This window comes from Petromyzon marinus, chromosome 2, assembly GCF_048934315.1.
Source record: "Petromyzon marinus isolate PM22_M1 ecotype Great Lakes invasive population chromosome 2, UKy_Petmar_22M1.pri1.0, whole genome shotgun sequence".
Classification (NCBI taxonomy): Eukaryota; Metazoa; Chordata; class Hyperoartia; order Petromyzontiformes; family Petromyzontidae; genus Petromyzon; species Petromyzon marinus.
The window spans coordinates 5,187,835-5,215,335 of record NC_133668.1 but is presented as its reverse complement, the minus strand read 5'-3'; the positions used below and the strand labels follow the sequence as shown (position 1 = coordinate 5,215,335).

Genomic DNA, 27,501 nt, shown 5'->3' with positions numbered 1-27,501 from the left:
GGAGTTCACGTTATGGTCCATATGCTCCTTGGCGAGATCGGCAAGGTACTGTGGTGTGCAAAGCACTGCGCCACCGCTCCACCCAACACTACAGGATTTCGATTTAAACGGCCTCCACTCCCACGGCACGTGGAAAAATTAGGTTTCAGAAGGGCTTGTTAATGTTCGCTTGAGAGTCAATGTCATTAAAATGCAGGGCAAACACATCATTATTACAAGAATCTGAAGACTTCCAATTTAAATCCCAAAAAAACAAACAAAATAAATTTATTTATTCAGCGTAAAAAAAAAGAAAGCGGAATAGAATCAACGCGTTTCATGCCTGCAGTGTTTACCATTTATAAGCTAATAAATATTGCCACGATCTCTACACATCTAAAAAACGGCATGCATAAACACAGAACGTTGAGCCGAGGAATGTGTTGAAACGTCCATAATATTGGGGTTTCAATCCCAGCAGTACAAACATCTCTGTTTCTCTTGGCTCCGAGTTCGGGTCGCGAGCCTTCCCGAGCCTTTTGCCGAGGCCTCGATCCCCACACCCCTCCCCCAAAAAAGGCATGTGTATTTGAGCTCTGCAGACTGTACAAAAGACAAGGAAAGCATTTCCTGCTGTTTCAACTTAACATATGTTCAGCTTAAAGCCAAAAAAATGAATTTCTCATTTAAAAAAAAAAAAATCCCCACTTGGACGAGCGGTTTTGCCTGTGCCGTGGCAGCGCGCTGCGTCACCAAACTAAAATGAACGCCGCCTGTTAAATGCAGGTTCTATAGAACGCCAACTGACTTCAATCACTGAATAATCCACAGGTTTGTTTTTGTTACTTAAAACGAGTCTGCAGTTTTCTTTTCTAGCAGCTGCATTAAAAGGAACAGCATTGCAACGTTTCATTGTTAATGAAATCCCATGCTTGTGGTAAGTGACAATGAACAGGCAAGGGGGTATTGCCAATAGCAATGACGCTAATAGGCTCTTAATCCGTCGCCCTAAGGGACTGCCAAGGCAAGGCTCCCACCCCCCACCCCCCCATCAGAATTTCACCGTTAAATCCATGCAACCTCGGTTTTGAGTTCACAGAATGAGCAGTTCTAAAAAAAGTTAGGCCAACTCGCAGTGAACATTTCAAAATTATCCAAATCTTAATGCGGTGGCTTGTCCAATTGGAAGGTAATAGTCTACGGTTTGAAACAAACTGGTTCATTTATGGAGGTCGACGGTTCAACGCACTACACAAAACTAAAATGGCACCACCACCTGGCTAGCGCGGATTCCAATGCTTTCTTGCCCAAGTACATCTGACACAGTGGAGATTTTATTCGAGCAAACTGTGCCCTCCTCATCAATTTAAGACGACGGGTTTTTTCCCCCATAAGAAGGAGGGCTCAATGTTTGACGCACCATGCCCAGGTAACAATCTACTTCACAAATCGTACCTTCATCAGTGGTTGTTGTCAACCCTTTTTTGTGCAACTACTATACTCCCACTTGTTGAATTTTATTTCAACCGAGTATGTATCCCCGCCCCCCCACCCCCCCCCCCTTGCTTGACCCAACACAATTGAGAAAAAAAGTATGAATAATGAACATCAATATTTTAACCAATTGTCAATTGCGAGGTAAATCAACTGGCTGCGAGTAACTGCAAGCGAATAAAAAATAAACTAACGGACGCTCTGCGCGTGTAACGTAATATGTCCGCACTCGCTGGTCACTCCTGGAAACCACATTGTTCACCATCAATGTGTTCATAAAGGCCTTTTATGTCGTTCTAGCTGCTTCCAATATAGAGTCACATTTTAGCGCAGTTATTTTATAATGGCAGATTTTATATATGATTATTCACACATTTATAAATCACCTCGCGTAACCCCCTGGGGACATTGGCACGTACCCCCAGGGGTCCGCGTACCATTCCCACCCCCTTATATAATGATTGGCCACATCTCCAAAGGTACGGGGAATAAAAAAAATAAAAAAATCCATGACCCAATGTGGCTGGGGAAGATATGGAATTCTCACCCCAGGGGTCAGATCCAATGGTGTCCCCCTGCTCCTGGAATTCTTGTCGTCCACCCTATGGAGATCTTTGGATCGGCTTCTTCCAAGTACAGGCATACCTCTTATCGCTTCGTTTCGACATAACGCTCTTTGTACCGGAGGAGAATTACTGCGCAGATCAGCCCATATGGAAGAAAGGAGACGTGGCCTTGCCCGCAGGGGCGTGCCTTTGCCCACATATGGTCTTGCGGAAGCCGAATCGAGGTGTCTGTTGTATCGATCTGATCATAGTCAATCCGACAGCCACGTTAAGAGTATCGATTCACCGAGGGTTCATCGCTGCGTCGATTCATTGGCTATCCACAGATCGAGCAATCCCATTGGTTAGTGCGGCTTCCCGCGGAATGTGTGTTTAGGGCAGACGGTGGTTAATCTTACGCAAGCTGCAACCAAATGCACCGGTCAGTACATAACTCATCGTATTTTGTTCACGTCATTGTCAAAAGTTATTATATTAACTTATAAAGTGCTCTAATACCTTCATCATGTGTACAGTATCATTAAGGCTATTACCAAAACCCCAATGAAGCCATCACGTAGCACTCGTGGGTAAAAAAAACAGTGCTGCTAGTACACATCTCCACTGGAAGCATGTTATGACCTCCTATAGCGCTCTTTTGCATAGCACTCCATTGAACAAGAATGCATTGAGCACTATAAGAGGTATGTCTGTACTCCGAGGTCAACACTCATTTCCTGGGGCTGATGGGGCCTACGCCACTGCAGCCCCCAAGCTTCCGAACGCTTTGCTAATAAGCTAGTCGGTGGCTATATTTAAGTCTGTCTTGAAAACTCACCACTTTGAAGTGGCCTTTAGCCCCCGCGTAGCTCTGATCGTTTACCCTGCAGGTTCCGTTTATTTCCTTGGTTTCCATACGTGGCGGCACTTTTGCATCTATGAATGTAATGCGCCACTTTAACAAATGTAAAACAATATTATTATTACGACAGCCGATCCATCAATGCTGACTGGCGCATCGGCGGCGCTTCTGTCGCGAGGGCCGAGCGGCCGCCATACGGAAAAAAAAAAATCGCAACATTTGATATCAGGAGGTATCCCATGAGCTATAAAAGCTCTTTTCCCCCTCCCACCCCACAGATGTCCAGTACCTCAAAGTGAGCGGTGCCGTTGTCGGCGCCGTCCTGGCTCTCGCCACCCCAGGGGTCTTCGTTGTCGTCGTCCACGTCGTTGACTCCGGTGCTCAACGGCTGCGATGCCGACGCCGCGTTGGGCAGGGGGCTCACGTCCCTGGCGGAGCGCGACGCACCACCCCGGGCTGCCCCGACCGCCACAAACGCCAGCCCTGCGCGGAGACAGAGAGCGAGCGGTCAAGGGGAGCGCAAGAGGTTACGGAGTGCGCTAGAGGTCAGAGGGCGCGAGAGGTCACGCACGGTGCACAGTCACGCGGTACGTGCATGGCTCACGTGGCCTCGGAGGTCTCGTACTGCGTGAAAGTCACGTGGTGTCAGAGTTCGCAGAGCGCGCAGATCACGCAGTGTGCGATGTCCTTGCCAATGACCAGTACCAGTGGTGTTAAGATCGGCCTCTGTGGATGAGGCTCGTGAAGGATGCTACTGGGCAGTTGGATGGAGCCGCCCTCTAGCAACAATGGAAGGCAGAGGAGCGGATACTCACAACGAGTGGAGCGCCGGGCGGCTAAAACACAACAAGTCGGCACAGTGGGGGGCACAGGTGGTGCATCGGCCAGTCATCTCAGTCAACCCATGGCACCTGGGTCTGTCCCGTGACCTCCTGCCAGCAGGTGTTCAACACTTCGTGGCCTTAAACTGACCATAGCCTGGCACAAGCACCATGGTGATGTCACCGCCACTTAGTGGCGAATTTCGGTTGTTGTTCAGGTCTTTCATTTGGTTCTCGCTAACATCACTTGCCCCAACACTATTAAGGCTATACTGGGGGATCATTTTTGTCTCAAATGTCCCATGCACAGTTCACATGGCACGGACAGGTCACAGAATGCGTGCAGGTCAAGCAACGCTCCGCACAGACAGTCAAGAGTCCGTAGCTATTTCTGCCATCTACAGACCACCGAGGCCATACACTGCAATGAACACCATTTTGTACCAAGTCAACAGTGATCATTTCATAAAAATCAAGGCTGGGTCCCACCATAGGAACGTGGAATTTCCCTCAACTGGCCCAGGAGCTGCCGACATAGCCGAAACCCATCAAAATGTTGTTTGAGCGGGCGGAGAGCCACACTGAGTTTGACTCGACTCCAGCAGTGTAACGACCGTGAGGGTAGGGAGCGCCTTGGCCCCCCACCTGCTGGTAAAAGCTATGAGCTGGGGCCCCCTTGACAAATCACCCTGTCGCTCGAGTAAAAGAACATTCGACGTAGAACTCCGTTTTTGGGATAGTTAATTTGATTAGGTACACGTCAATTATATTGCAGAGAGGTGCTCCGGAGCTGTAGTGGCTGCATTATGCGAAGACGGAGCGCCCCTACTGCGTTAAATGTTCACGACCGTGAGCATAATGATGCGATTAGGCGAGTGTCGTCGGGATATACAATAGCCTCGGTGCGACCCTGTGAGACAAATCAAATATTGTGGCCCCATCTGACAGATTGCCGAACCCCCCCGGGCTGATAACGTCGTTACTAAGCCACTGCTCAACTCGCAGAGGGCTGTGGGCCCCCTCTTCCTCAAACGTCACGTTCACACATCCCAAACAACCCCGCCCCCTCACTTCCACCGCCATCAGATTCTTCCTTAAATTTTGCTGTCGATGCTATAACAGGACGAGAGTGAAACGTCAAAACTAAGACATAGGACGAATCTAAAACGGACTCCTTTGGCAGCTTCCAATTCCTCAGCGCATGGCTTCATCTCCAGGCTGCAGAGCACCACACCAGACCAACCCAGCTTTCAACGACGGCCATCAAGCATCATAATCATCATCGTCGTCATCGGCAGCGGCTGTCAACAACTCCACTGCTGGATGAAGGCCGTCGCCAACCCACACGGTCCCACGCTGTAACCATCCACCCAGCACCCACACATGAGCCGACCCCCATGAACCACGTTCATGATGAACCCCCGACATGAGCCAGTGGACAACCGCGCGTGCCGTAAAATTTGACGTCCGGTCAAAGTTTCGGGATTCACAATCCATTCCAGAATGGATTTAGATCTTCTGGTCCCGTTGGTTTCGGGGTTGGTCAGTACATGCACGGGAGACCACCAGGGCTTGCCAGTCTGCAGCAGGCATGGGGCTACAGGGCAAGATGGCAGCGCCGAGTATTTCACCCGTAACCCTCACCTCATGAACCCAGTAGGTTCAACCCCGCCCCCCCCCCCTCAAAGTCCTCCCGATTTCCTACCAAACAGCCCACTGAAAAATAATTTAGACTCGGACAAGGCTTTCTTGGGGAGATCAATTTGTTTTCATATATATAGCATATAGCATACAATTAGTGTACGTTCTAGATTTGAAGTTTTCGTGACTGCAAGGATCCACTCTTTGGTGCTTTTGGTAAAGTCACGTAGGCGAAAAAATGAAATAAAAATTAATCAATTAAATCACGACGTTTCGGGCGCAACACAAGCGCCCGTCATCAGGTGGGACAACCACACCTATGCGACTTTACCGAAAGAACCAAAGCGTAATTAGCGTACGATTTGCAAAAATCCACTGTTCTATTTTACTTCTACATTGCCCGCCTTCACAAACCCCCCACTTTTCTGATCTCGTCGAAGGAGCATAAGCCGTTACACGTACCCCGGTCATCCTTGCAGTGGCCTATGGCCAGCCATCGAACAAAGACGGTCACTACATCGCGCGCTTTCGGATGCGCTTCTGCGGCCGTCTGGAACACTTTCCTTCCGATATTAGGAAGCCACCGGAGCTGTGGACTTTTTAAATCTAGATTATGACAACTCATTCCTTTAGAAGTGCTTTGTGTTTAGTTTGTCGTCCTTCCCCCTGCACCTCCGATGAGCACAGTTGCCCAAGTATGGTGCGAAAGCACTTCGACATACACACGTACATGGACTCGGCAGCTTGATCAGCATAGTTAAGTATGGTCACTAACCAGAACAACTTTTGGGTCACTCTTGCAAATGAGACTATCCTGCCCTCTTGAGTTGTTACCCAGTACCAAAATATGAGAATAAGTTTTTCCCCTTTTATCTGTTAAACAAAACAGGTGTACTGGCAAAGGAGGTCCCATGATGTAGATGCTCACCCCAAGCTCTCATTACTCTGATAGTGCATTATCTTTGTGCTGTACGCCTTTTGGCGTCCTCTGGTCTAACACCATTTGAAACGACGTTCAAAAGAAAGCCGTCTCTGATGTGGACCAATCAGTTTCAAAGACCAGCCATATATTATCAGAGTATTTTTTTTGTTTGCATTTTGACCACAAGTATTGTGGTCAATGTAGACATGATTCCTTGTAAAAGGTTTAAGTTTGGTGTTTTAACAACTTAACACCTGCTTTGTTGCCAGATAAACCCCTTTAAAAAAATTAAACGGATTTTTTAACAACTTCGTTTAACTCACGGTCGAGAAGTACGTCAATGGCGCCTGAGACACGCGGCGCTTACTTTTTGTGCGAGCCGATTCCACAGTTTAGGGACCGCGGCGTTTTTGACCTACACAAATATATATAAATAACAAGGCGTCCATACAAAAAGTTAATTGCTTTAAAGTAGCGAATTGATTAATTGATGTCGATTTGGATACTGGCATGCATCGTCACCGGATCTGAGTACGTGTGCAAAATGTGGAATTGATTGGACAACAGGAAGTGGATGAAACGTTGATTACAAGATTTGACCATGACAAAGCGGAATCAAGTAAAACCGTTGAATAAAAGGGGAAAAACGTATTCTCAAAAAATCTTAATAGTTGGAAAAGCCAACAGGAAGTTCCGGCGCTAGTGTTTGGAATTTAAATATTTTTGACTGCACTGTGTTGCACACACTTGCCCTTTGTGGCATGTTTGTTTATTTTGGGATCGCTTGCCAAGGCCGCTGACAGGGCAACTGCGCCACCGCCACCAGCCGCCTGTTTCAGTCTCGCGTGCGAGACGCTGTGGTTCGAAGCAGTCACACGCCATCGCTGCCAATATCGACCCCAGCGGAGCCACGCTTTTCGCTCCAACGGTGGTCCACGGCCATCGAAGGAGCAGGTTTGTGTGCCCCTCCCAGCCGTGCCCTGTGCATGACCGCAAAGGCTGCGACTTTGACTCTTACATTGTAGGCACCTACCCCCCAATATAATCCGGGGGGGGGGGGGGGGTGGGTAGACGAGTGGGTGCCCCGGTGACGAGATGTTCTCTTTCGCTTGGTGTACAGGAGACTGTGGGTTTGATCCCAACCCTGACGCCTGTATATATGGAGTTTGCATGTCTCTCTCCCCATGGTCGCGTGGATTTTTCTCCGGCTCCTTCGGTGTCCCGCTTCCACATTTAGATCAAGCTGCTATACATCTCCACGTGATAAAGCCACTTCTCAGAGCAATCATTTGCCGGGTCGCTTCTTATACAATGAGTTATATAGCCCAGAGTGTAGTTTCATCTCTTTGCTGGCCACGTGACCGCACCAGACCACAAAAACTCTCCCCGATAAAAACGATCAAGCGGCGACGGCGGCACAAAACCATGGTAAACACCACATGGCACCACATGAACGTCTACAAAAAAAACGCAGCTCTACCGATTGCCACGGCCGAAATTGCACTGTGGCAGCACCAGGTATGGAGAGAGAATTACCGGAAATGATGCAGTTGACAAACTGCCGAAGCTGCTGCGGAATGTCTCGCGCAACAACGGAGACTCGCGAGGAAACATTGATGGGGGTGCGGCGCTCTCCGAAGCCTCAATCACAATTTTTACACTCACGGTCACGCGGCGATAAAACAAAGTGGGGGGGGGGGGGGGGGTGTGAAAGTTTATGGTGGCCCTCATTGCCCATGGGGCCACCCTCATTCGATTTTCACAAAAGAACAAAAAAGTGGAAACATCAAAGCGAGAAAAAAAAAACAGACAGAGCTCACGATGGGGAGCAGCGGCACATCCGATGCACCACACACCCTTGATGACACGCTTGAACCCATCAGCCGTCGAGAGCTTGCTGTGTACGAGGGAGTGGAGTGGAGCTTCAAAACGCATTGCCATTGAGAGGGTCGGTCAATTGCTCGCGGTAAACACAACAAACCGCACCAGCTACACAACAACCACGTGCGGCGTGAAGGGGAACATGGACGGCGTGAAGGGTTGAAAGGTAATTACTCTCTCTCTCGTGCCACGTGGCATTTCACCGATCCAGTTTCATTAACCTAAGACTGTACCAAGAACTAATCTTGGTTTAAATCAGAGCATCACACTCGGAGCGTTTCTCATCAGTCCCACAGCACTGCCAGCTGAGGTTAATCTGCGATGGGTTTTATTTTTTCCAGCGATGGAAATGCCACTGCCAGAGCAGAGCAGTCTCGCAATAACATGCGTTATTGAATCAACGTGCGTTCAGAGTATTTGGCTGTGATACATTTCTGCATGATAAGCCACTTTGTTGAGCTATAATTTATGGCCAGGTTGCTTCTGAAAAAAAGAGCTATGTAGCTCAACGGGCCTTACCTGGTAAAATAAAAAAAATGTTTAGTTTAATAACAAACCACTGCAGACTTTCCACAAAGTGGTTTGATATTTTATCCCCCCGGTAAGCAGTATGGAGGAGACGAGTCAACTGGCAACCGGGTCTTTAACTAGAAACCTACCCAAGGACTCGAAAGTGCAGGAAAATATCAGTCAAGTACGAGCTGGGATGGGCAACCACCATTCATAAAACAGGTGTTAGAGGCTGCCGCAGGCCTACGGTGTGGGCAACAGTGGGCCCAGTGCAGTAAATGTTGGACTGAATTTCTATGCTCCCCACCTTCACCAAACCGCAAGTGCCAGTGTGGTGAAGTATGGTCAAACAACCCCGATGATCACCACGGTGTGGGGGCAAGCCTTTATCCAGTGGTGGACAAAGGGCTGAAAGTTAACAATAAACTAAATTGTAAGAGGGTTACATGTATGAGGAGCAATGCATTTCTGAAACAAGACGGTTTTGGGCAATCGGTTCGCTCAAAGGTGCCAAATCAGCACAAGACACAGATACTAATGTGGGGTCATAATAACCTGAACTGTGCAAAACACATGCAATCAATCCTGACAAACGCTGGTAAACATAAAATTGTGCAATATTAAAAAAATCACTCACTTATTAAAAATAAGAAAAAGGAGATCTTGGCAAAATATAAATAACGCACTTTCCGGTCTTATATTTAGGGTTTGATTAACATTCTTGAAGGGCTTTGGGATGCCAAGTGAAGGCAAAAAGCAGCGGTGTTGGCTCTGCCTGGGCGCGCACACACATCACGCGACAGGCAGCCGGGTAATCGGAGATCTTCACGCCCCGCATCTATGGGCGGCGTTAATTTTTATTCCCCCTGTCCAGCGCGTTCGGGATTTAATGTTGGCCGAGTGCCAGCCAGGTTGGTCATGTCAATCTGTCCGGCTCACCGGTGGTCTGTGCCCTACCCCCACCCCCCCCCCCCAAGGTACAACGCAGCACGCCCACCGGCGTGTCCGGCCGCGTGCTCGCGGTGGAAACCCGACCACGTGCAGGGCGTGAACGTGCAGACGATCCAAGACAGCGGCACTCGCACAAGCACACGCAAAACCCAGGTCGCCGGTTTCATAGCGCAGCGCGCCAACCACTGCACTGCCACACACACGGAGTGCATTGTAGTGCATCAGCGTACAGGCCTTCCCGTCAATCTACTGCTGGATGAGGGCCTCCCAATGCTATGTGGGTAGTGAATTAATTTGGCCATACTTCTCAACGCTGGTTACTGCGGGCGATGAAGGCGGGTAGCAGAGACATGGGAGCGTGTATAAGTACCGGGCAGCAATACGTTTTGCTACCCATAATGTAAACTAAACCATTTTTATTTTACCAGGTCAGGCCCACTGAGCTATGCAGCTCTTTTTGAAAAGCGACCTGACCACAAATGATAGCCCAACGAAGTGGCTTATCACGTGGAAATCTATAAAGAGCCAAATACGCTCAAAACGCACGTTTCTAAAAAATGCGGAGGGAAAAGCCGATGGACCCGGAAAAAAAAAAACACACGACCACGGGGAGAACATGCCAACTCCAAATATATAGCAGGCGTCAGTCGGGATCGAACCCACGACTTCCTATGTACCAGGCGAGGTAGTTAACTTCTTTCCACCGCGGCACCGTGGCTACAATGTGGCCATGCAGCCCTATGGATAATAACATGAGGCGATTGGTGGGTTGCTCAATAGAACGCTCTCCAGGCTCACCCCTGCTTAGCATGACGGGGTCGTACGCATCTCTGCCGATTTGGTCACCGGAATCAGAATCTTTATCCTGGAGAAATCCGATGAGCTATGAAGCTCTATTTCACAGATGTCCAGTACCAGGGGTTGTTGACATGGCGGCGAGACCAGAGGATAGTGCAGAAAACCCCATTTTGTTGCACTCCCTGCCTCCAACCTGCCCAGACCAGTGCGGTGAGGTATGGTCAAACAACCCCACCCACGTGGCACAAGATAAGTTAATACTTTTACGATGATCGCCTCCACCATCCCTACCCCGGATCGGCATCAACTTCAAATTACTTAGGCCTCTCATTACACTGCATTAATGTCACCGAGGCAGCGACCCCAACAGCCGTGGGTGTATTTTTGGCACCCGCTGGCACGGGAAGCGGGAGGGGGGAGCTGCACGCAGAGTGTAGGGGGGGGGGACTCTCCACGTAACATCGCTCTGCTGGGACTTGCAGACCCGGGCTACCAGACCGTTTCATCGCATCCACGAACACTGCTGCGTTCAACCACCACACTTGCAGGTCACTACAACACACCGTCACTCAACAACCCACCGTCCACCAACTAGGCCCCTCACCCACCACACTGCAGGGTCACAACAAACGCACTGACCTCACTCATCCACCCGACAACAACAACGTCATTCACCACCAAGTGGCAGTGACGTCAAACTTGGCGCCTATTCCAAGCCATGCGCGCTCTAAGGCCAAGTGAAGCATCGAACGCCCGCTGGCAGGAGGTTACGGAACAGACCCAGGTGCCATTGGTTGACCGGCTGCAGAGAAACCCTATTAACTGCACGTCGGCCTGCAGATTAAACCTGGGGGGGGCGGTGGCATGGAATATCGGACGAGCGGTGAAAACGCTCGTCCGATCTTCCACGCCACCGGTGAAAACGCTCGTCGCCCCAACGATGGGCACCGCTCAGCGGGGAGTCGCGAACGATCGCCGCCGCAGGGGCCCATCGTGAGCGGTGGATGTTGACGGCTCATCGGTCAAAGTCGGATTCTTCAAGGTCAAGAATGTCAGGTCTTAGTCAACGTGGTCAACACCGTTGTTGATGCCAGGGAATTGCGAGCACGAGGATCGATTATAATATACGCCAAGTATCTATTTTTATTTACAAGTTGAGGCCCAGAAGCTGTATAGCTCTTTTTGAGAAGTGACCTGGCCACAAATGATAGCTGAACGAAGTGGCTTGCAATGCAGAATTTATAGCCGCTAAATACTCTAAACGCATGTTGATTCTAAATGTGGGAGGGAAAAACCAGAGGACCTGGTGAATAATCCAAGTGACCACGGGGAGAACATGCAAACTCCAAATATACAGGCATCAGTGTCGGGATCGCACCCACGACCTCCTGTATACAAGGCGAGGTAGTTTACATTATTCACGCCACCGCCGTTAGGCAGACAGAATAGACGAGGGTATAAATAAGGCAGGGGGAAGAAAAAAAACAATAAAACGAGATGGCGAAAACGAGACGCAACAATTTGGATTTGTTTCGAGATTCTCAAATCAGATCGCAACCCCATGGAGGCGACAAGTTATTCCATCGGCGTTCGAGCGAATCATCGCCTCGTCTCCTCCCGAGTCCACCTGAGGTAGCACAACGTTTTAGGTCACACCGATGTATGCACACGGCAAATTACTTGATAACCCGCACCAATTTTACACGGCATTCACTCAACTCACCGTTACTGACCACAAAAGTCATTGGAACCAATTAAGTGATGCCCCCAGCCACAGTGGGTGCGGACAAGCGGGACACCTGGTCTGGGCTCACAGAGCGAGCAGTGGCGAAAGCGTAGCCGGACAGACTGCGCACGTGATCCATGTCACCGCTGCGGTGAGGTCATCGAGCGAGTGACAACATTGTCTTGGTGGTGTCACCGCACTCGCGCCTGTGGCACGTACAGTCCTTGAGGGGAGTTTGCTTCGTTACACAGGGCGAGCCATTTATAAGGATGCCCCATTGGGGGTTTTCCAATGCCCCTCTTACATTCGTCCCGGCAGCTGAACGCATGCTGTGAAGCGACAGCTCCATCTCCCGCAGAGGAGGGTGCTTTAAGCTATTTTACACCTTGCATTGGTGATCCTGGTGAGACACGTCGGGAGGCTTTGAAACACGACTCTGATTTCCTCTAATCCCTGTCAACTTAGAGGGGTATCTGTCCACGGGTGGCTCTGCAAGGCAAACGCTAGCGGTGCACGAGGATGCCGCGCTCTGCAAGGCGTCTCTGTAGGCCTGTAAATGACATGGGCACGTGTGGTCAGCTGATGTAGAGTGAAGACTCCTTGCGAGCGAGTATCCATTAATAGTTTTGTTCTATTAGTCAGCTCCTAAAATATTCACAGTTACACCGAAACATTCAGTACTTTTATTATTAGCCAAGTAATGTTTGGTCGGCTGCAAGGTGGCCAAGTTTTAGTGTAATGGATTGTTGAATCCATCAGTGCAGAGTTGTGGATCCCCCCCCCTGCCAACCCCTACCACTCCGGTTTCTCCCACACTGCTCATGAATGAAATTGGGCCAAATATCCCAATGTGGGACCTTCCTGAAAACGAGTCTAGAGGCTTGGCGAGGATTTCCCATGGCAATAAATGGGATTATTTGTATATACACATACCGAGTTGCTTACTTAAACATGTTCATTTTCATTATTGCCATGTATAACGATGGTGAGATTAAGCATTTGAAGCGAGGGTAAAGTGTACTTATGCTGTCATTTCACCATTGAGCCCAAGGACTTAGGTGTTCCCGCGTATTGGACAAATAGGTCCCCTTATTTGCCAGGCGCAAGTCACAGCGGTACATTTGTTAAAGATTACGGACGAGGGCGCACATGGGATGGCGTGTCACTCAAGTTGTGTGGCAGCGAGCAAGCCGCGCACACACGCAAAGACAAACATCCCCTCCCCCCCCCCGTAGCAGTTGCCACGGTGGCGAGATGTTAACTGCCTCGCCTGGTATACAGGTCGTGGGTTCGATCCCAACATTGACGCCTGTATATTTGGAGTAAACAAGTTCTCCCAATGGCCGTGTGGACTTTTCTCCAGGTCCTCCGGTTTTTTCCCCTCCACATTTAAAAACATGCGTTTAGAGTATTTGACTGCTATAAATGTCCGCATCGGCCATTTCGCTGAGCTATCACTTCTGAAAAAGAGCTATATAGCTAGGTGGGTCTTACCTGGTAAAATAAAAAATGGTTTTAAATAGTCGTACTAATAGAGAGCACCTACAAAGGCCGGCATGGCACATGAGGGGGTGGGTGGCCAGCACCACGTCCGGCCGCCTTTGTCTCCCTAGTGGCGATGTTTACACACCGCACCAGGTGCTAATTTGAGGCCGGGTCGACCAATGGGAGGCCCGGGACCGGTGTAGATAATAGTCACTGGTGTTGGTGACTGCGAGCTCGAATTGATCTTCGGGTCACCGGGTTCGCAACGCAGCGTGCCAACTGCGAAACGACTGCACACGCAACTCCACGTCACCAGGCTTCCTCGGCCCTTCATTCTGAGAAATCCGTTCTGTGCAACGCACACCAACATCAAATCTGCATCTCCGTCAGGAGTGATGGAGCAGTAGTGAGCGTACCACTCTACGAGCCCGGTGGCGTAAGTTTCATTCTTGCGCCCAGGCTAACGTCGGTGGAAAGTGACATCTGGACCGGTGCCCGAGCCACCCTCCACACCGTCACCAATCCCGCACTGACCGGCGTGGTGCAGTAGGGTCACAAACACCCCCATGACTCACACGGAGTGGGGGGAGGCCTTCATCCAGCAGAACTGAACATTACAATTATTTCACCATCAGGAGGCGTAATAAATGTACCAGCACCTCCGAATGCACGCGAAATGCTATTCAACGATACATTTAATTACCCATAACGCCGTAGTACGGAACACAATGTTGTTTGACGACAGTCATCTTCCGCTCTCGGTCTTCCACCAGCCTAAACCACAGAAAAAATCATTAATACCTCCGTTTGGCCTTACCTGGTAAGGTAAAGAGTTCAGTTTTGGTAGGTATATTTTGAAGCGATTTGGTTTACCCTTACCTCTACTTTGCACTCCGATCATATTTTTGTATTGTTTGTTGTTGTAACGTTCTGACCCCCTGCCCCGACTGGACATCCTGTGAAAGAACTCTTTATAGGATAGCTCATCGGATTCCTCCTCCATTATAAACTCAGATTCTGATATTTCCACGAAAATCTATCCGAGTCCTAAACGCACCAATCTATAACAACGCAGCTGCACATGGCGAGCATTTAAATCGAGAGCAGAAAACCAAAAGCCGGGGATTTTCCAAAGATTTTTTTTTTACGATTGCGGTAAACAGCTCGGTGGCGCATCGCTTAAGCACACCGCGCTACGAGACTGGCGACCTAGGTTTGATACACGGCCAAGGCTAACATCGGCGGTTAGACGACACCTGGCCCCTGACCAGACCCATCCACAGCGGAGCGCTGAAAAAAACAACGTTCTACCACACTTCCAAGCGGTCCCAACCTTCAAACCGTCACAAATCCGCACTGACCAGCGTCGGGGAAGTATGGCCAAACACAATTCCATGACTGACATGTATGGGTGGGTGGGGTGTCTTCATCCAGCAGCGGATTGACCAAGGGAGTGGACATTTAATTATACTTTAAAGAGCAAAGGTGGGGAGCTGTGAGCCTTCATGACGAAAAACTGTCATCATAGCCAAGAGCTCCTTAATATTGACACGGGCCTTTCAATGTTTAGGCAGGTGTTTCACTGTAAAGACCCTAGTCTTCAATGTCTCCTTTTATATTTTCTCTTCTCTGCCACTTGTCAGCTTCCTCTCTCACACAGAGTCTCTCTTTTCCAAGTTTTATGCACACGCACAAAGACCAAGATCTTGTCCCCTCTTCCCCCTGTAGTCTAGACCAGGGGTCGGAAACCGTTTCGTGATATTATTCGTTAAGGACCAACCATCTGGTATTCACCACGTGCATTGCAGCTTTTGAAATAGAGTTTTTTTAACCAAATAAAAAAATGGCTCGTTATTTTGGTTGCCGGACCCCTGGTCTTGCAGACTTTTTGGGGCAAGTGCTGTTAGTGAGTAACTATGAAGGCCGTCACGGCACACGAGGGGGTGGGGGTGTTTAGCACCACACCCGGCCGCCTTTAATCTCCCCAGTGGCGATGTTTACACACACATCAAGTATTCATTTGAGGCCAAGTCGACAGAGTGGAGGCCCATGACCGGCTCATGATAATCGGCACCGGTGTCGGCCACGAGCAGAAATCCAAATCCGATCGCCGGGTCCGTAGCGCAGCGTGCTAACCACTGCACCACCACTCTCCACACACGCAGAGCGGCCAGCCAAGAACTTTTATGAAAACAAACACACATGGTTCAAGTGTGCTCTTGCAGCCAAGGCTTTGAGGGCTGTGCTGTTAGATAACGGTGCGTGGTGAAACAGAAGAGCAAATAGGTTGCCGTCTCTTCTACTGTCGATGTTTCTAAACTGCTTCACTGGGCTATCATTTGTGGTCAAGCAGCTTCTGAAAAAGAGCTATGTAGCTCAGTGGGTCAAGTAAAAATGTGTTTACTTTTAGTTTTGTTATGACCCACATTTTTGAAAACGATGAAGAACCATCAAAAAGACGTGCCGTTAAAAACAAACCACCGCGTGATGTTAGGATTCAAATGCGTAGCTGCAGACGCCGGTGATTGAACCGGGTTCCAGCGCAGCGGAGTTGATGGTCTAGGCCCAGTCACCAACGAATGCACAACAACAATAAAAAAAAACTCGTTTAATTTGGATTTCACTTAAATTTGGCTACATTTCCAATGAGAATTACCACGTTTGGTGTTATTGACGTGATGACACGTTCGCTTAAGTGCAAACAAAAGTTTGGACCCGTGTGGATTGAAGAGGTTATTGGAACATGTGCAGTGTTCGACTTTACGCGGACAACTTCCGTCTTTCTTCGAACACCGCTTTATTTACAACATTCAACATGTCCTCCACACTCCACAGTATCCTGGTCACCACGGCTCGCTCGCCGTGCTCCGCTTGTCTCGCTCACCACTTTTGTCTCCCCACTATCACTTCACTTTCTTCGCACTCAGCGACTCCCCGTTCAGCAACTCCGCACACAGCGTCTTCAGCTCCGCTATCGCAACGCTCACTCCACTGCTAACTACTTCGTCTTGCTTCACTCTCTGTTCCAAACTCCGTTTCCAAACTCCGATTTCAAACTCCGTTTCCAAACTCCGATTTCAAACTCCGGTTTCAAACTTCGGTTTCAAACTCTGGTTCCAAACTCCACGTCTTCCTCGTCCAGGTCCCAACTCCAACTCTCCTTCTCTCTGTCCCCCCCCCAATTTATCCCCATTCTCATTATCGCTAATTAATTGGCCCGCGTGCCTCCGCAGAGCTTCCCGTCCTCAAACACCTGCCTTTCTCCAGACATCTCGACGCCTCCTCGCCCTTGACAACAGCCACAGCCAATCACCGCCGTTGCTGATCCTCTGGCTTAATTGGCCCAACCGTTACCTCATCATCCCAGCCTTTGCACCTGGCTGTCCTAACACGACCCACACTGTTTTTGCCTTCTCCACAGGCTGACCCAAGATAACCCACACTGTCCGTGTGATCATGCAATCGCGCAGTTTCCACAACACTCCACTACACATGTAACAAGTAATATTGCGACATCGTCATCTGGGGCTGTTCTGACACAGGGTGATGCACTGCTTGCTGCTAATTTCAGCATAGAAATCTTATTATTCTGAGAACGCAATGCAGACAGCAAAACTAATTTGGGGAGAAAAAAACCGTCAATATGCGACATTTACTTAATGGTTTGCCCTTGTGTCGAATACGGAATTGCATACAATTAGATTCGAAAGCAAGCATCAGCATTCCCAGCCAAGTTGCGCCCACAACAAAACATGCGTGGACAGACAGGGAACGGCCTCCCCAACTCTCGCACAAAGACCCCCCTCCCCCACCCCGCGTCTAGCCTTAACAGACTCGTAGGGGCAAGTGCTGTTAGCGAGCAGCGCCTATGAAGGCCGGCACGGCACACGAGGTGGGAGGGTGGCCAACTCCACGTGCGGCCGCCTTTGTCTCCCAAGCGGTGATGTTTTACACACCGCACCAGGTACTCATTTGGGGCAGAGGCGACCTCGGCGAGGCCCAGGACCAGTTCAGCTGGGCTTCGTAGCTCAGTGCGCACACGCACTCGCGGACCCGACCACCGCACTTCCCCCGGCACGATCCAGGCAACAGAAGCGACCACCGGTGCCCAGCAGAGATAACGAGGAGCGGGCATCTTTAGCGATGATGACAGGGGCCTTGTGCTCCTAGCTCTAACAAACCGGCCCTTTGTGGGGGGCGGAGACGCTGCCGCCTCCTCCGCTGCCGCCGGTGGTGGTGGTTGTGCCGGGGTTGGCCCATTTGCCAGCAGTGCCACACAATGCGCTGCTTGTACGTGCAGACGCTCCCCGTTAGGATGTAGTTACTGTGCCTCTCACTCCGACCATCGGCAACGAGGAGGGAGGGAGGAAGGTAGGAGAGGCAACTGCCCCATCGGAGGGCCAACGCGGCCAGTAGCTGTTCAGGCAGATGCGTTAAATGTTCACACACGCTGGTCGTGGAACGGATTGTTTTTGGCCACGAGACGTTGTTCGCACGATTGGAAAGATATATTTTTTTGTTAGACACAGATTTTGATTATTTGCACCTTTATCCAATCCCAGTAGTTTTTTTTTCCTCTCCCCCTCTGCAATCACACATGTGAAGCGGTGGGTGCCAACGGTCGTGGCGTGGGCGAGCGGGTGAGCATACGTGCCCGGGCCGGAAAGGGCGATGCAGGCGGAGGTGGAGGGCATCTGTGCCCAATTCAGTGCGACCATTTTCACTTCGGTTCCCGTCCGGTACACAGTAAGCACTGCGCACAACTCCGCATTTGGAGGCTAACCGGCAGATTTGGCATATACTTGCACGGGATCTCACACCCGTAACTGTTGTTGCTTGGTATTTGGCCTTTTTATTAAAAACAATAATACTGAAAACATTGCACTGTATTTCCAATTGTGTTGGAGATGCAACTTAAAATTGTACGGATTACAATGGCCCTTCACAGAGGCCTTCCCCATGCCTTTTTGTCGCAAGGACTGATGAACCATACCCTCACCACGCCGGTGAAAATGGGAGCTGGTGAAACGGGTGCCAAGGACTGTTTCGGATGTCACTCCCCACTGGTGTTAGCAATGGCCACGAATCCAACTAGAGGCGGGCCCGGCTCGTAGCAGAGCTAACAACTCGCACACTGCAGTTAAAACGCACTGCTGGATGAAGGCCATGCCTAGCCACTGATATCGCGTCGCAGGATCGCAGGATAGCGATGCAATATAAATTAAAACACTGCACACCAAATTGTTTACAATCACACTCGATGAAAGCAAGGACACGGGGTACATAGCAAGTCACCAGAAAAGACAACTAGAGGCTCAAAATCGATAATCGAGAGGCAAGGTAAAACAACAAAATGTATAAACTATCCACACGACCACGGGGAAAACATGCAAACTTCAAATACACAGGCGTCAGGGTCGGAATCAAACCCAATACCTCCTCCATACCAGGTAGAGGTAAGTTAACATTTTGCCACCATTACACCTACAACGGTACAGCCGCCAAGTGGACGTGAAAAAGGGCAAACGCGGCAATAATATTTCCGACTCTAGCATTAAAAAAGCCTTCACTCATCGGTGGGCCGAGGATAGCGATGCCCAGAGCCAGAAATCCAGAACACTACTCCTACATCTGCTGTCATGCATAGCTAAAGGCAACGGCCAGAGATTCAATCTACTACTGCGCTCTTGACAGGAGCAAGGCATGGTGCGAAATGACGCGCGGTGGAGTTAGGCGGGATCTTATTCTTAACACGCTTCACGGATTTGGGAGAGAAGGTTTTTCAGAATGCCAATTCTCATATCTTGGGCGTTCATAATTACATCCGCACGCAGTGTCAAAAATCCGTACATCCTTAAGACACTGCTTGTAAGATCGTAGGGCCTTATGAGCGACTGCAGCACAAGGACTTTCATTTCATGAAAAGACAACATGCAATACAAAATCCCCTGCTGGTAAACAAGTCTCCCTCGGGCCATGTTCAGTCGTGGGGAAATTGTTCGACGCTCCCCACCATCACCATACACGTGGCGAGTGTGCATCGGCGAACAGCTGGGTTTCACCCAGGACCGGTTCAGATGTTGCTGGCCACCGACGATAGCCACGGCCAGGAATCGAGCGGAGGTCACCGCGACGGGTCCCCTCGTGCAGCGTGCCCACAGCCACTGCTCGAGTGCTCCGAAGACACCAACAAAAATCGTGATGTGAAAACGCCACACCGTGGAGACAAAACTCCCAAACAAAAATGACAAGCCCAACATTTTTTTTTTTTTAAATCACAAGTTTTACGTAAATTAGTTACAACCGAGTGAACAATTATTATTTTTAAATGCCTTTTCGTCCATAGCGCTGAAAACAATTGTGCAATAGGAATTTTACAATAAGACCCGAGCACAAATCCAACAGCTGTGCTCCGTGGCACGCTGACAATTGCCGCCACCCACAGCCAGCTCGCACAACAAAAATCAACTCATTTCAGTCCTGCTCCGCTGTTCGTTACCCGTGGCTATGGGCAAACATTTTGATGCGCCACGTCAAAAACGCTGCTGCGCCACCCCAGCAACAGCGGCAATACGTACGGGGCGGATTCAATCTGCAGCTTGGGGTAAACAAGTCCCATCGATGCGGAGCCTCTAATGAAGGGGCCGGTCACACATTTTTGTTTGATTTCACTGGGAGATGCTTCCTACGGTTGCTGCTTGCACATTGTGAGCATGATGAATCCAGATCGGGCACCCAAATCGCACGCATTGCGTGTAAAGAACAGCCACACGGTGTGGCAGCTGCACAAATAGAGTCATTAGCCATGACAGATCCATTGCTCGATGAAGGTCCGCCCAAGCCAGTGTCATCCCTCAAAAGGCACACGAGCTGATTTCATCGCTACGAGCTTCTCTGTGGTGACGCCCTCTTGGGGGCATTCTCTCCCTGGACTTCCACTCCAACGTTAGTCTCGACCACCGACCAATCATTGTCCCTCCTAGAAACATGGCCTGCGCCCAAAGCCCACTTACTTTTCTTCAGTCTAATTCGTGTGATCCTAGCATGCATCACCACCACACTCCTTGATGCAATTTTATGTTTTTGTTCCATTTTCTTTATGAATGTCCACGATTCTGGTAAAAGTTATATATATATCCATGTCAGGGTCACACATGGGAGGGAAGAGGGGAGATGGTAATATCCAGAGCAACTGCAAGCCCACCCCTCTACAATAGAAACATCGATTCAACTAATGCATGGCTTTACATTGTTTTAAGATGCCATACAGTGTTGCGGCGTCACTTTCTAACATCCTTATGGTCACACACGACCTCATCATCCCTCAGCCCGAGTGGTGCGACTGCACTCAAAAAGGAGGCACGGCAGACGGACGATTAGGCGACCAACGCCGCAAGCAGTGAAAATTTTAAAAAACAAATGGGCGCTTAAAAGCGCCGGTGGAGGTGGCCCCGTGCCAGCAGGCGAACGAATGCGAGTCGTGTCTCGCCAGCTCGCGTACCAGCCCGACCTGAGGGGGGGGGGGGGGGTGTGAGCTCGTGGTCCACGACTCCTTTCCCACACTTTTGACGTTCCCACTCAGGCCTGGCTCCACGGGTAACGAGTCCGCCCGCCCCGCCAGCACAGACCTCAAAATGCAGACTCACCGCAGCTGATGTCATTTAGTCGCAGGCGACGGCAGAGGTCGCATCAATCGCGGGGAATATAAATTTACTTTTGGATCGTTTCCCACCGCTGTCAAACTTTGAGGGGACATCTATTTCAAGCGAGGAACCAGCTCGTATCTTAGATGGGTCGGGACATGTTTTTTCGCCCATCGTATTTTTCACAAATGCTTTCCCCCCCCACCACCCCGAGCGAAAGGTTAAGTTGACTCGCTCGGATATCACACTGTAGCAAAAAAGTTAGAAAAAATATATACATACGTAACCGCGTGTTTTTGCAAACGCGCACCAGTCCTCCAAGCTACGTCGTTCACAACCATACACGAGGAGCGCTTCGCAATCTGTACCCTTGGAGATGTCTCGGGACACTCCGTTTGTAAATCAAGAGGAACCGAGAATCACTGTTGACTACTGTGGCACAAGTTTGTAACATGTGGTCATAAAGGGTTGTTTCAGACTTACACCGATACCACTCCATACGTACGACAAACACGCACGAATCACACATCTTAGGTTGCTCGTGCCTTGCTGCATGGTGTTGACAAATCAGTGTGTCCCAATACTTTCAAAGAGGATTGTTGGGTCGTCCCTTAACGTCACTGGCAGGCCTGAGCCACTGGTCAAAATTCCACAGTTCTCCGACGGTGGCCAGTCTTATTCGTACATTGACTGCCGTTTACGTGTAAGACAGTGGTCGCGTATTTACGAGTGGGAAAAATAAATCCATCGATGTTCTGCACCGCGAATGCTGCAGCAAGGCAACAAGTGAGGGTGCGGTCACAAACCGGTTCTAGTGGTGTCTTCCATACATAAGATGCAGCAGGACTCGTATATACCCAGTGCTGGTATCATAATTATCTTTGAGCAATCTGCCAGCACAAACACCTGACTTATAGCCACATCTTCCACCTTGCCTGCCAGGCCATTCAAATCCTCTGCCTACTCCCCAGACATATTCATCATCATCATCAATCAACAACAGCCGCCGCCAAGATCAATCCACCGCTGGATGAAGGAATTCTCAAATCGGCACCGTCCCCTCGAGGTCTTGCGATGCCAGTCTCGCCCTTGCACCCGAGCTAACGCCACACTGCTCACTCTGCATAGAGGAGGCCATCCTCTCGGGCGTTTTCCCTCTTTTTAGCTGACATTCCATCACTGGTCTCGTCCGTTGGCCAGACGAATGCCCACCACTTGCTTTGTCAGTGCTGTGTCCCCTTCTGCTGCACAGGGAAAAGCTGGCATCGGTGGGGGGGGGTCTCTCCCCCTGGCTAGAAGAACACAAACTACAACTGACCTTTTGGCATGACTGAAATGAGATGTGATGCAAGGTGCTCTGAGATGCTGGAACATTTAGGCACGCAATAAATCAAAATCCTTAACCTTACAAATACATGCTATATACACAGACACATCGTGATGCACAGTGTTATGCAGCTGCAGCAGAGGGCAGCAGCTAAGAAATACCAACTCCATTGACAACAACATTTGTTATGCAACATGCTTCCTATATCTGTCCGATGGCGATACATTCAGAAAGCGTCACACGGCCGACTGTGATAAACATCTGACTACCACTACTACATTCATGGCGAGATTACTGGAAGGGTCGTCAACGTTTGGCTGGCTTCTCAAATTTCCAAAAGAACGCTAAACCGGTTTTCTGCTAAAAACACCGTTCACAGCTGATCCATTGCGCTGTAATATATAGTTTGCAGTTAACATTTGAGGTGTGGTTATGGGCTTAGTTTAGGGCATTGCATGGGTAAGATGTTAAAAGTCTGGGTTGAGGTCACAAGTGTGTTGGTTCTCATGATGGTTACCGAGTTTGGGGGGTGGGGAAAGAGTATTCAAACAACCTAAGTGGAAATACAGAACCACGTCTTGTTATTCAAGTACCACAACATTTCACATTAATTCACGCACACTCCGTCCGCCGTCCGATTGTATGACCAAATCTGTACAAAGTAATCAACAAAATCGTTACGGGCAGAGTACAATAACACGGCAATATTAAAGTAATTTATCCAGAAAATCCCCCAAGACGCATTTCCAAGCACAAATTTATTTGTGCGTGCCTATTGTGCCGTCGAATCACAAGAGAAAGCAGCCATCCGCATCTCTCGAAGCAGTAGATAAGAGAATGGCCTACAGAAGTGGCTATGAAAGTGCTTACACTACCACTGATAATCATGCCGTGAAGTTACCACTGGTCCAGGCAGTCATGTGCGGGAAGCAAGTTCTCCCACTAGCTTGTCACGTGAGATTAAACATATTCGTCCCATGACACTCAAACCTATACATTTTGCAATTCTCAGGGGAGCTTGGAATTCAGATAAATTGAGTTGCTGACCAAAAACGAAATGCGACGGTGGGTTGTTTCTGGTGCAGTCATCGGCGACCGGGGAACGCGGTTTTAAAAAGATCACAGGTGACCGAAGAAAATCTGGATTCAAATCCAGGATCACAGCGGTGCCGGCTCATCGCTCGGACCTTGTGAACCACCGGACCACCCGAGTCTCAAGACTCATTTACAACGGGCCTTGGTTTTTTTTTGTAACGATTCAGAGTCGTTTTGTAGAGTACAAAACTCAGTGCAGTGAAAATGTAGCCGGTAAATCTTTGGCACCGTACGTAGTTGGCTACTTACGGTGCGCGAAAGAAGTCAGATGTTAGCTCCCTCGCCTGGTGTGCAAGAGGTCGTGGGTTCGATCCCTACCCCGACGCCTGCTCTATATTTGGAGTTTGCGTGTTTTCTCCCCGTGGTCACGCGGATTGTTCGAACCCTACCCCGACGCCTGCTCTATGTTTGGAGTTTGCGTGTTTTCACCCCGTGGTCACGCGGATTGATCGATCCCTACCCCGACGCCTGCTCTACATTTGGAATTTGCGTGTTTTCTCCCCGTGGTCACGTGGATTGTTCGATCCCTTCCCCGATGCCTGCTCTATGTTTGGAGTTTGGGTGTTTTCTCCCCGTGGTCACGTGGATTGTTCGATCCCTTCCCCGACGCCTGCTCTATGTTTGGAGTTTGGATGTTTTCTCCCCGTGGTCACGTGGATTGTTCGATCCCTTCCCCGACGCCTGCTCTATGTTTGGAGTTTGGATGTTTTCTCCCCGTGGTCACGTGGATTGTTCGATCCCTAACCCGACGCCTGCTCTATGTTTGGAGTTTGCGTGTTTTCTCCCCGTGGTCACGTGGATTGTTCGATCCCTTCCCCGACGCCTGCTCTATGTTTGGAGTCTGGATGTTTTCTCCCCGTGGTCACGTGGATTGTTCGATCCCTACCCCGACGCCTGCTCTATGTTTGGAGTTTGCGTGTTTTCTCCCCGTGGTCACGTGGATTGTTCTCCGGTTCCTCCGGTTTTTTCCTCCCCCTCCGCATTTACAGTAAACGTGAGCTTAACGAGTACTTATGGCTGCTCTAAATTTTTACACAATGACGATAAACCACTTTCGCCGAGATAACTTTTTGCGACCGGGTCCCTTCTGAAAATGAGATATTATCGCTCAGTGGACCTTGCCTGGTTAAAAAAGAAAAGTTAGTCGTAGTAATCTTGATTTGAAGCTTTCTTGACTGCAGGAATCCCCATACTCTTTGGTTCTTTTGGTAAAGTCACGGAGGTAGAAAAATAAAATTAGTAAGTATTAAGCCGTGCTAATTCGGGAGTTAAGTAAATGGACATTGCAAAACGGCGGGGCAACGTCTCCTCCAATCGTCCAACTTTGCCCCCACCACCCCCCAAGTGCTCGGCCAACATCAGAACGAATCGATTGTTTATAATCGACATCGGCTACAGAAGAAGAAAAAAAAACAGCGGAGCCGAGCGACCGTTCTTCGCATTTCATCCCCACGGGATGTGACACCAGCGGGCGAGATGAACAAGTCACGGATGATGCATTCGATTAATAAACATTTGCATGGCAACGCTGCCGTTGGCAGTGGCGCACAGGCACAAATAACAACAACCCCACACACACACACATTAGTAAACCACCACGGTCTTGAAAAACATACGTATAAAAATAGACGTTCTGGCCGTTTGCCCCATTTTTTCTTCTTCTTCTTCTTCATAGCTTGACAAGGTGGCCAACGCGACGAATCGATGAATGGGAGGAGGGCAAGCAGGGAGCCAAGGGCAGATGTGCTCACCGTGACTGGTCTCGTCCCTGTAGGCCATCCCGCAGGCAGGCGATGGCAGCTGCTGCAGCAGTAGCAGCAGCAGCAGGAGGAGTGGTGATGATGATGATGGTAGCAGCTGGGCACCCATCGTGTTGCAGGTGTGCAAAGCAGCTCGCTCGTCCCTCCCTCCCTCCCCCCCAACAACTTCTCTCACCCTTTGTGTTTGTTGTGTGGGGTGTTGTGTCCTTTCGCCGACACACACCCTTCTCTCTCTCACTCTTAGCTAGTATTGTGTTAACACACACACACAAGCCCTGTACACACACACAAGCCCTGTACACACACACACACGGTATGTGAAACGCACCCCACAAATCGTGCACACCTTGAAACTTCACACCACCCAGTAAATGTCGCTCACCACATCCCGTGTTAATGTCACACGCGCGCCTATACGCCGAGGCTTTGGAATAAGTGATTGCAAATAGCACGCCCTATGAGTTCAACACAAGCAGTGTGTCCCGATACCACACGTAAAGCACTTGCAACACCGTTACAGGCATGCGTAACGATATAAAAACAATACACCCAATACGCTATCACAAACACACAGTTGTTACCCTGGCGAATACGCCTTAACCTAACACCGTACAGACACGCAACAAACACACTTTCGTTACGCACACGGTTAACAAAAACACACCAGCGTAACACCACACACACACACACTGGCAGTATTGCCGATGCACAACAGGCTTACACACACACACGTGTGTGAATATCCCACCCCACCACAACAACCTAAAACAACCCACCAACACACAACAACCCCACCGTGGGCACTAAACCCCACAACGCTCACACGGCACCGCTCACAACCCTAACAAAGTTTAGCAACGCCGCCGCCGACACCACCATCAACAACAAAACCACAACCACTCTCTTCCACGCCACGACGAAGAACCACCTCCACCACCACAACGCCAAGAAAACTTCGCCACACAACAACAACACACAACACACGCAGCTCGCTATCTATCTCCGCTCTCCCTCTTCTTCAAAGCCGCTAAACCTCCTTCCCTGCACCGCACTCGCGAGATGGCGGGGTCAAATCTGCGACACAGCGAGCCGTGTTGAGTCGCGACGGACCCCGCTGCTTGCTTGCGGTTGCTGATAATGACTCCACTGCTGCTGCTGATGATGATGAGGCGGGAGGGAGGGAGGAGCAACAGGAGGGAGGAGCAACAGGAGGAGGGAGGAGGGAGGGGGGAGGAGCAACAGGAGGGAGGAGCAATAGGAGGAGGGAGGAGCAACAGGAGGAGGGAGGAGCAACAGGAGGAGGGAGGGAGGAGCAACAGGAGGAGGGAGGAGTAACAGGAGGAGGGAGGAGCAACAGGAGGAGGGCGGAGCAACAGGAGGAGGGAGGGAGGAGCAAAAGGAGGAGGGAGGAGCAACAGGAGGCGGGAGGGAGGAGCAACAGGAGGAGGGAGGGAGGAGCAACAGGAGGAGGGAGGAGCAACAGGAGGAGTAGGAGGAGCAGGAAGAGTGGGCGGGCACAGCCGAGCTGCTGCTGCTGCTGCCGTGCTCACTCCGCCATGCGAGGTTTCTCCGTCCTGACGTCGACACCCGCCGCCTTTTGTTTACCCCGGGAGGGTGGTGGTGGTGTGGGGGGAGTGTCTCGTGGCTCCCGATCTTGTCAGCTACTAGCAGCACACAACACACTCCACTCTCTTTTTTGCCTCTCTTTTTACGATCAGAGGAAACAAGAAGATGCTCGGTGTAGTCGGCACTGTGCTTCGTTCATCATTTAGTTTTTATTTGAATGCTTTGCTTTAGGTAAACCCCCCCTTTTTTAATGAAAGATTTAACAAAAGATTTCTCGCTTTGCTCTCCTTACCCCTTCCCCCTCTCTGCCCCCCTCTCTCTCTACCCCCCCTCTCTCTCTACCCCCCTCTCTCTACCCCCCTCTCTCTACCCCCCCCCCTCTCTCTCTACCCCCCCTCTCTCTGCCCCCCCTCTCTCTCTCTACCCCCCCCTCTCTACCCCCCCTCTCTACCCCCCTCTCTCTACCTCTACCCCCCCTCTCTCTACCTCTACCCC

The 27,501-nt window shown here is 50.0% G+C and overlaps 1 protein-coding gene across 1 annotated transcript in view; it reads right to left on the bottom strand.

Moving 5' to 3' along the window:
- The window catches only part of LOC116949150 (plexin domain-containing protein 2-like), a 45,240-nt gene extending 18,613 nt beyond the window's left edge, over window positions 1-26,627 (bottom strand). Inside the window, exons 1-2 of the mRNA XM_076069219.1 lie at window positions 25,432-26,627; window positions 3,170-3,363 (exon numbers count right to left, since the gene is read on the bottom strand). Of these exons, the coding sequence (XP_075925334.1) occupies window positions 3,170-3,363; window positions 25,432-25,549 (312 nt within the window). The 5' untranslated portion in view covers window positions 25,550-26,627. The remainder of the gene's footprint in view (window positions 1-3,169; window positions 3,364-25,431) is intronic.
- Between the last annotated feature and the right edge of the window lie 874 nt (window positions 26,628-27,501).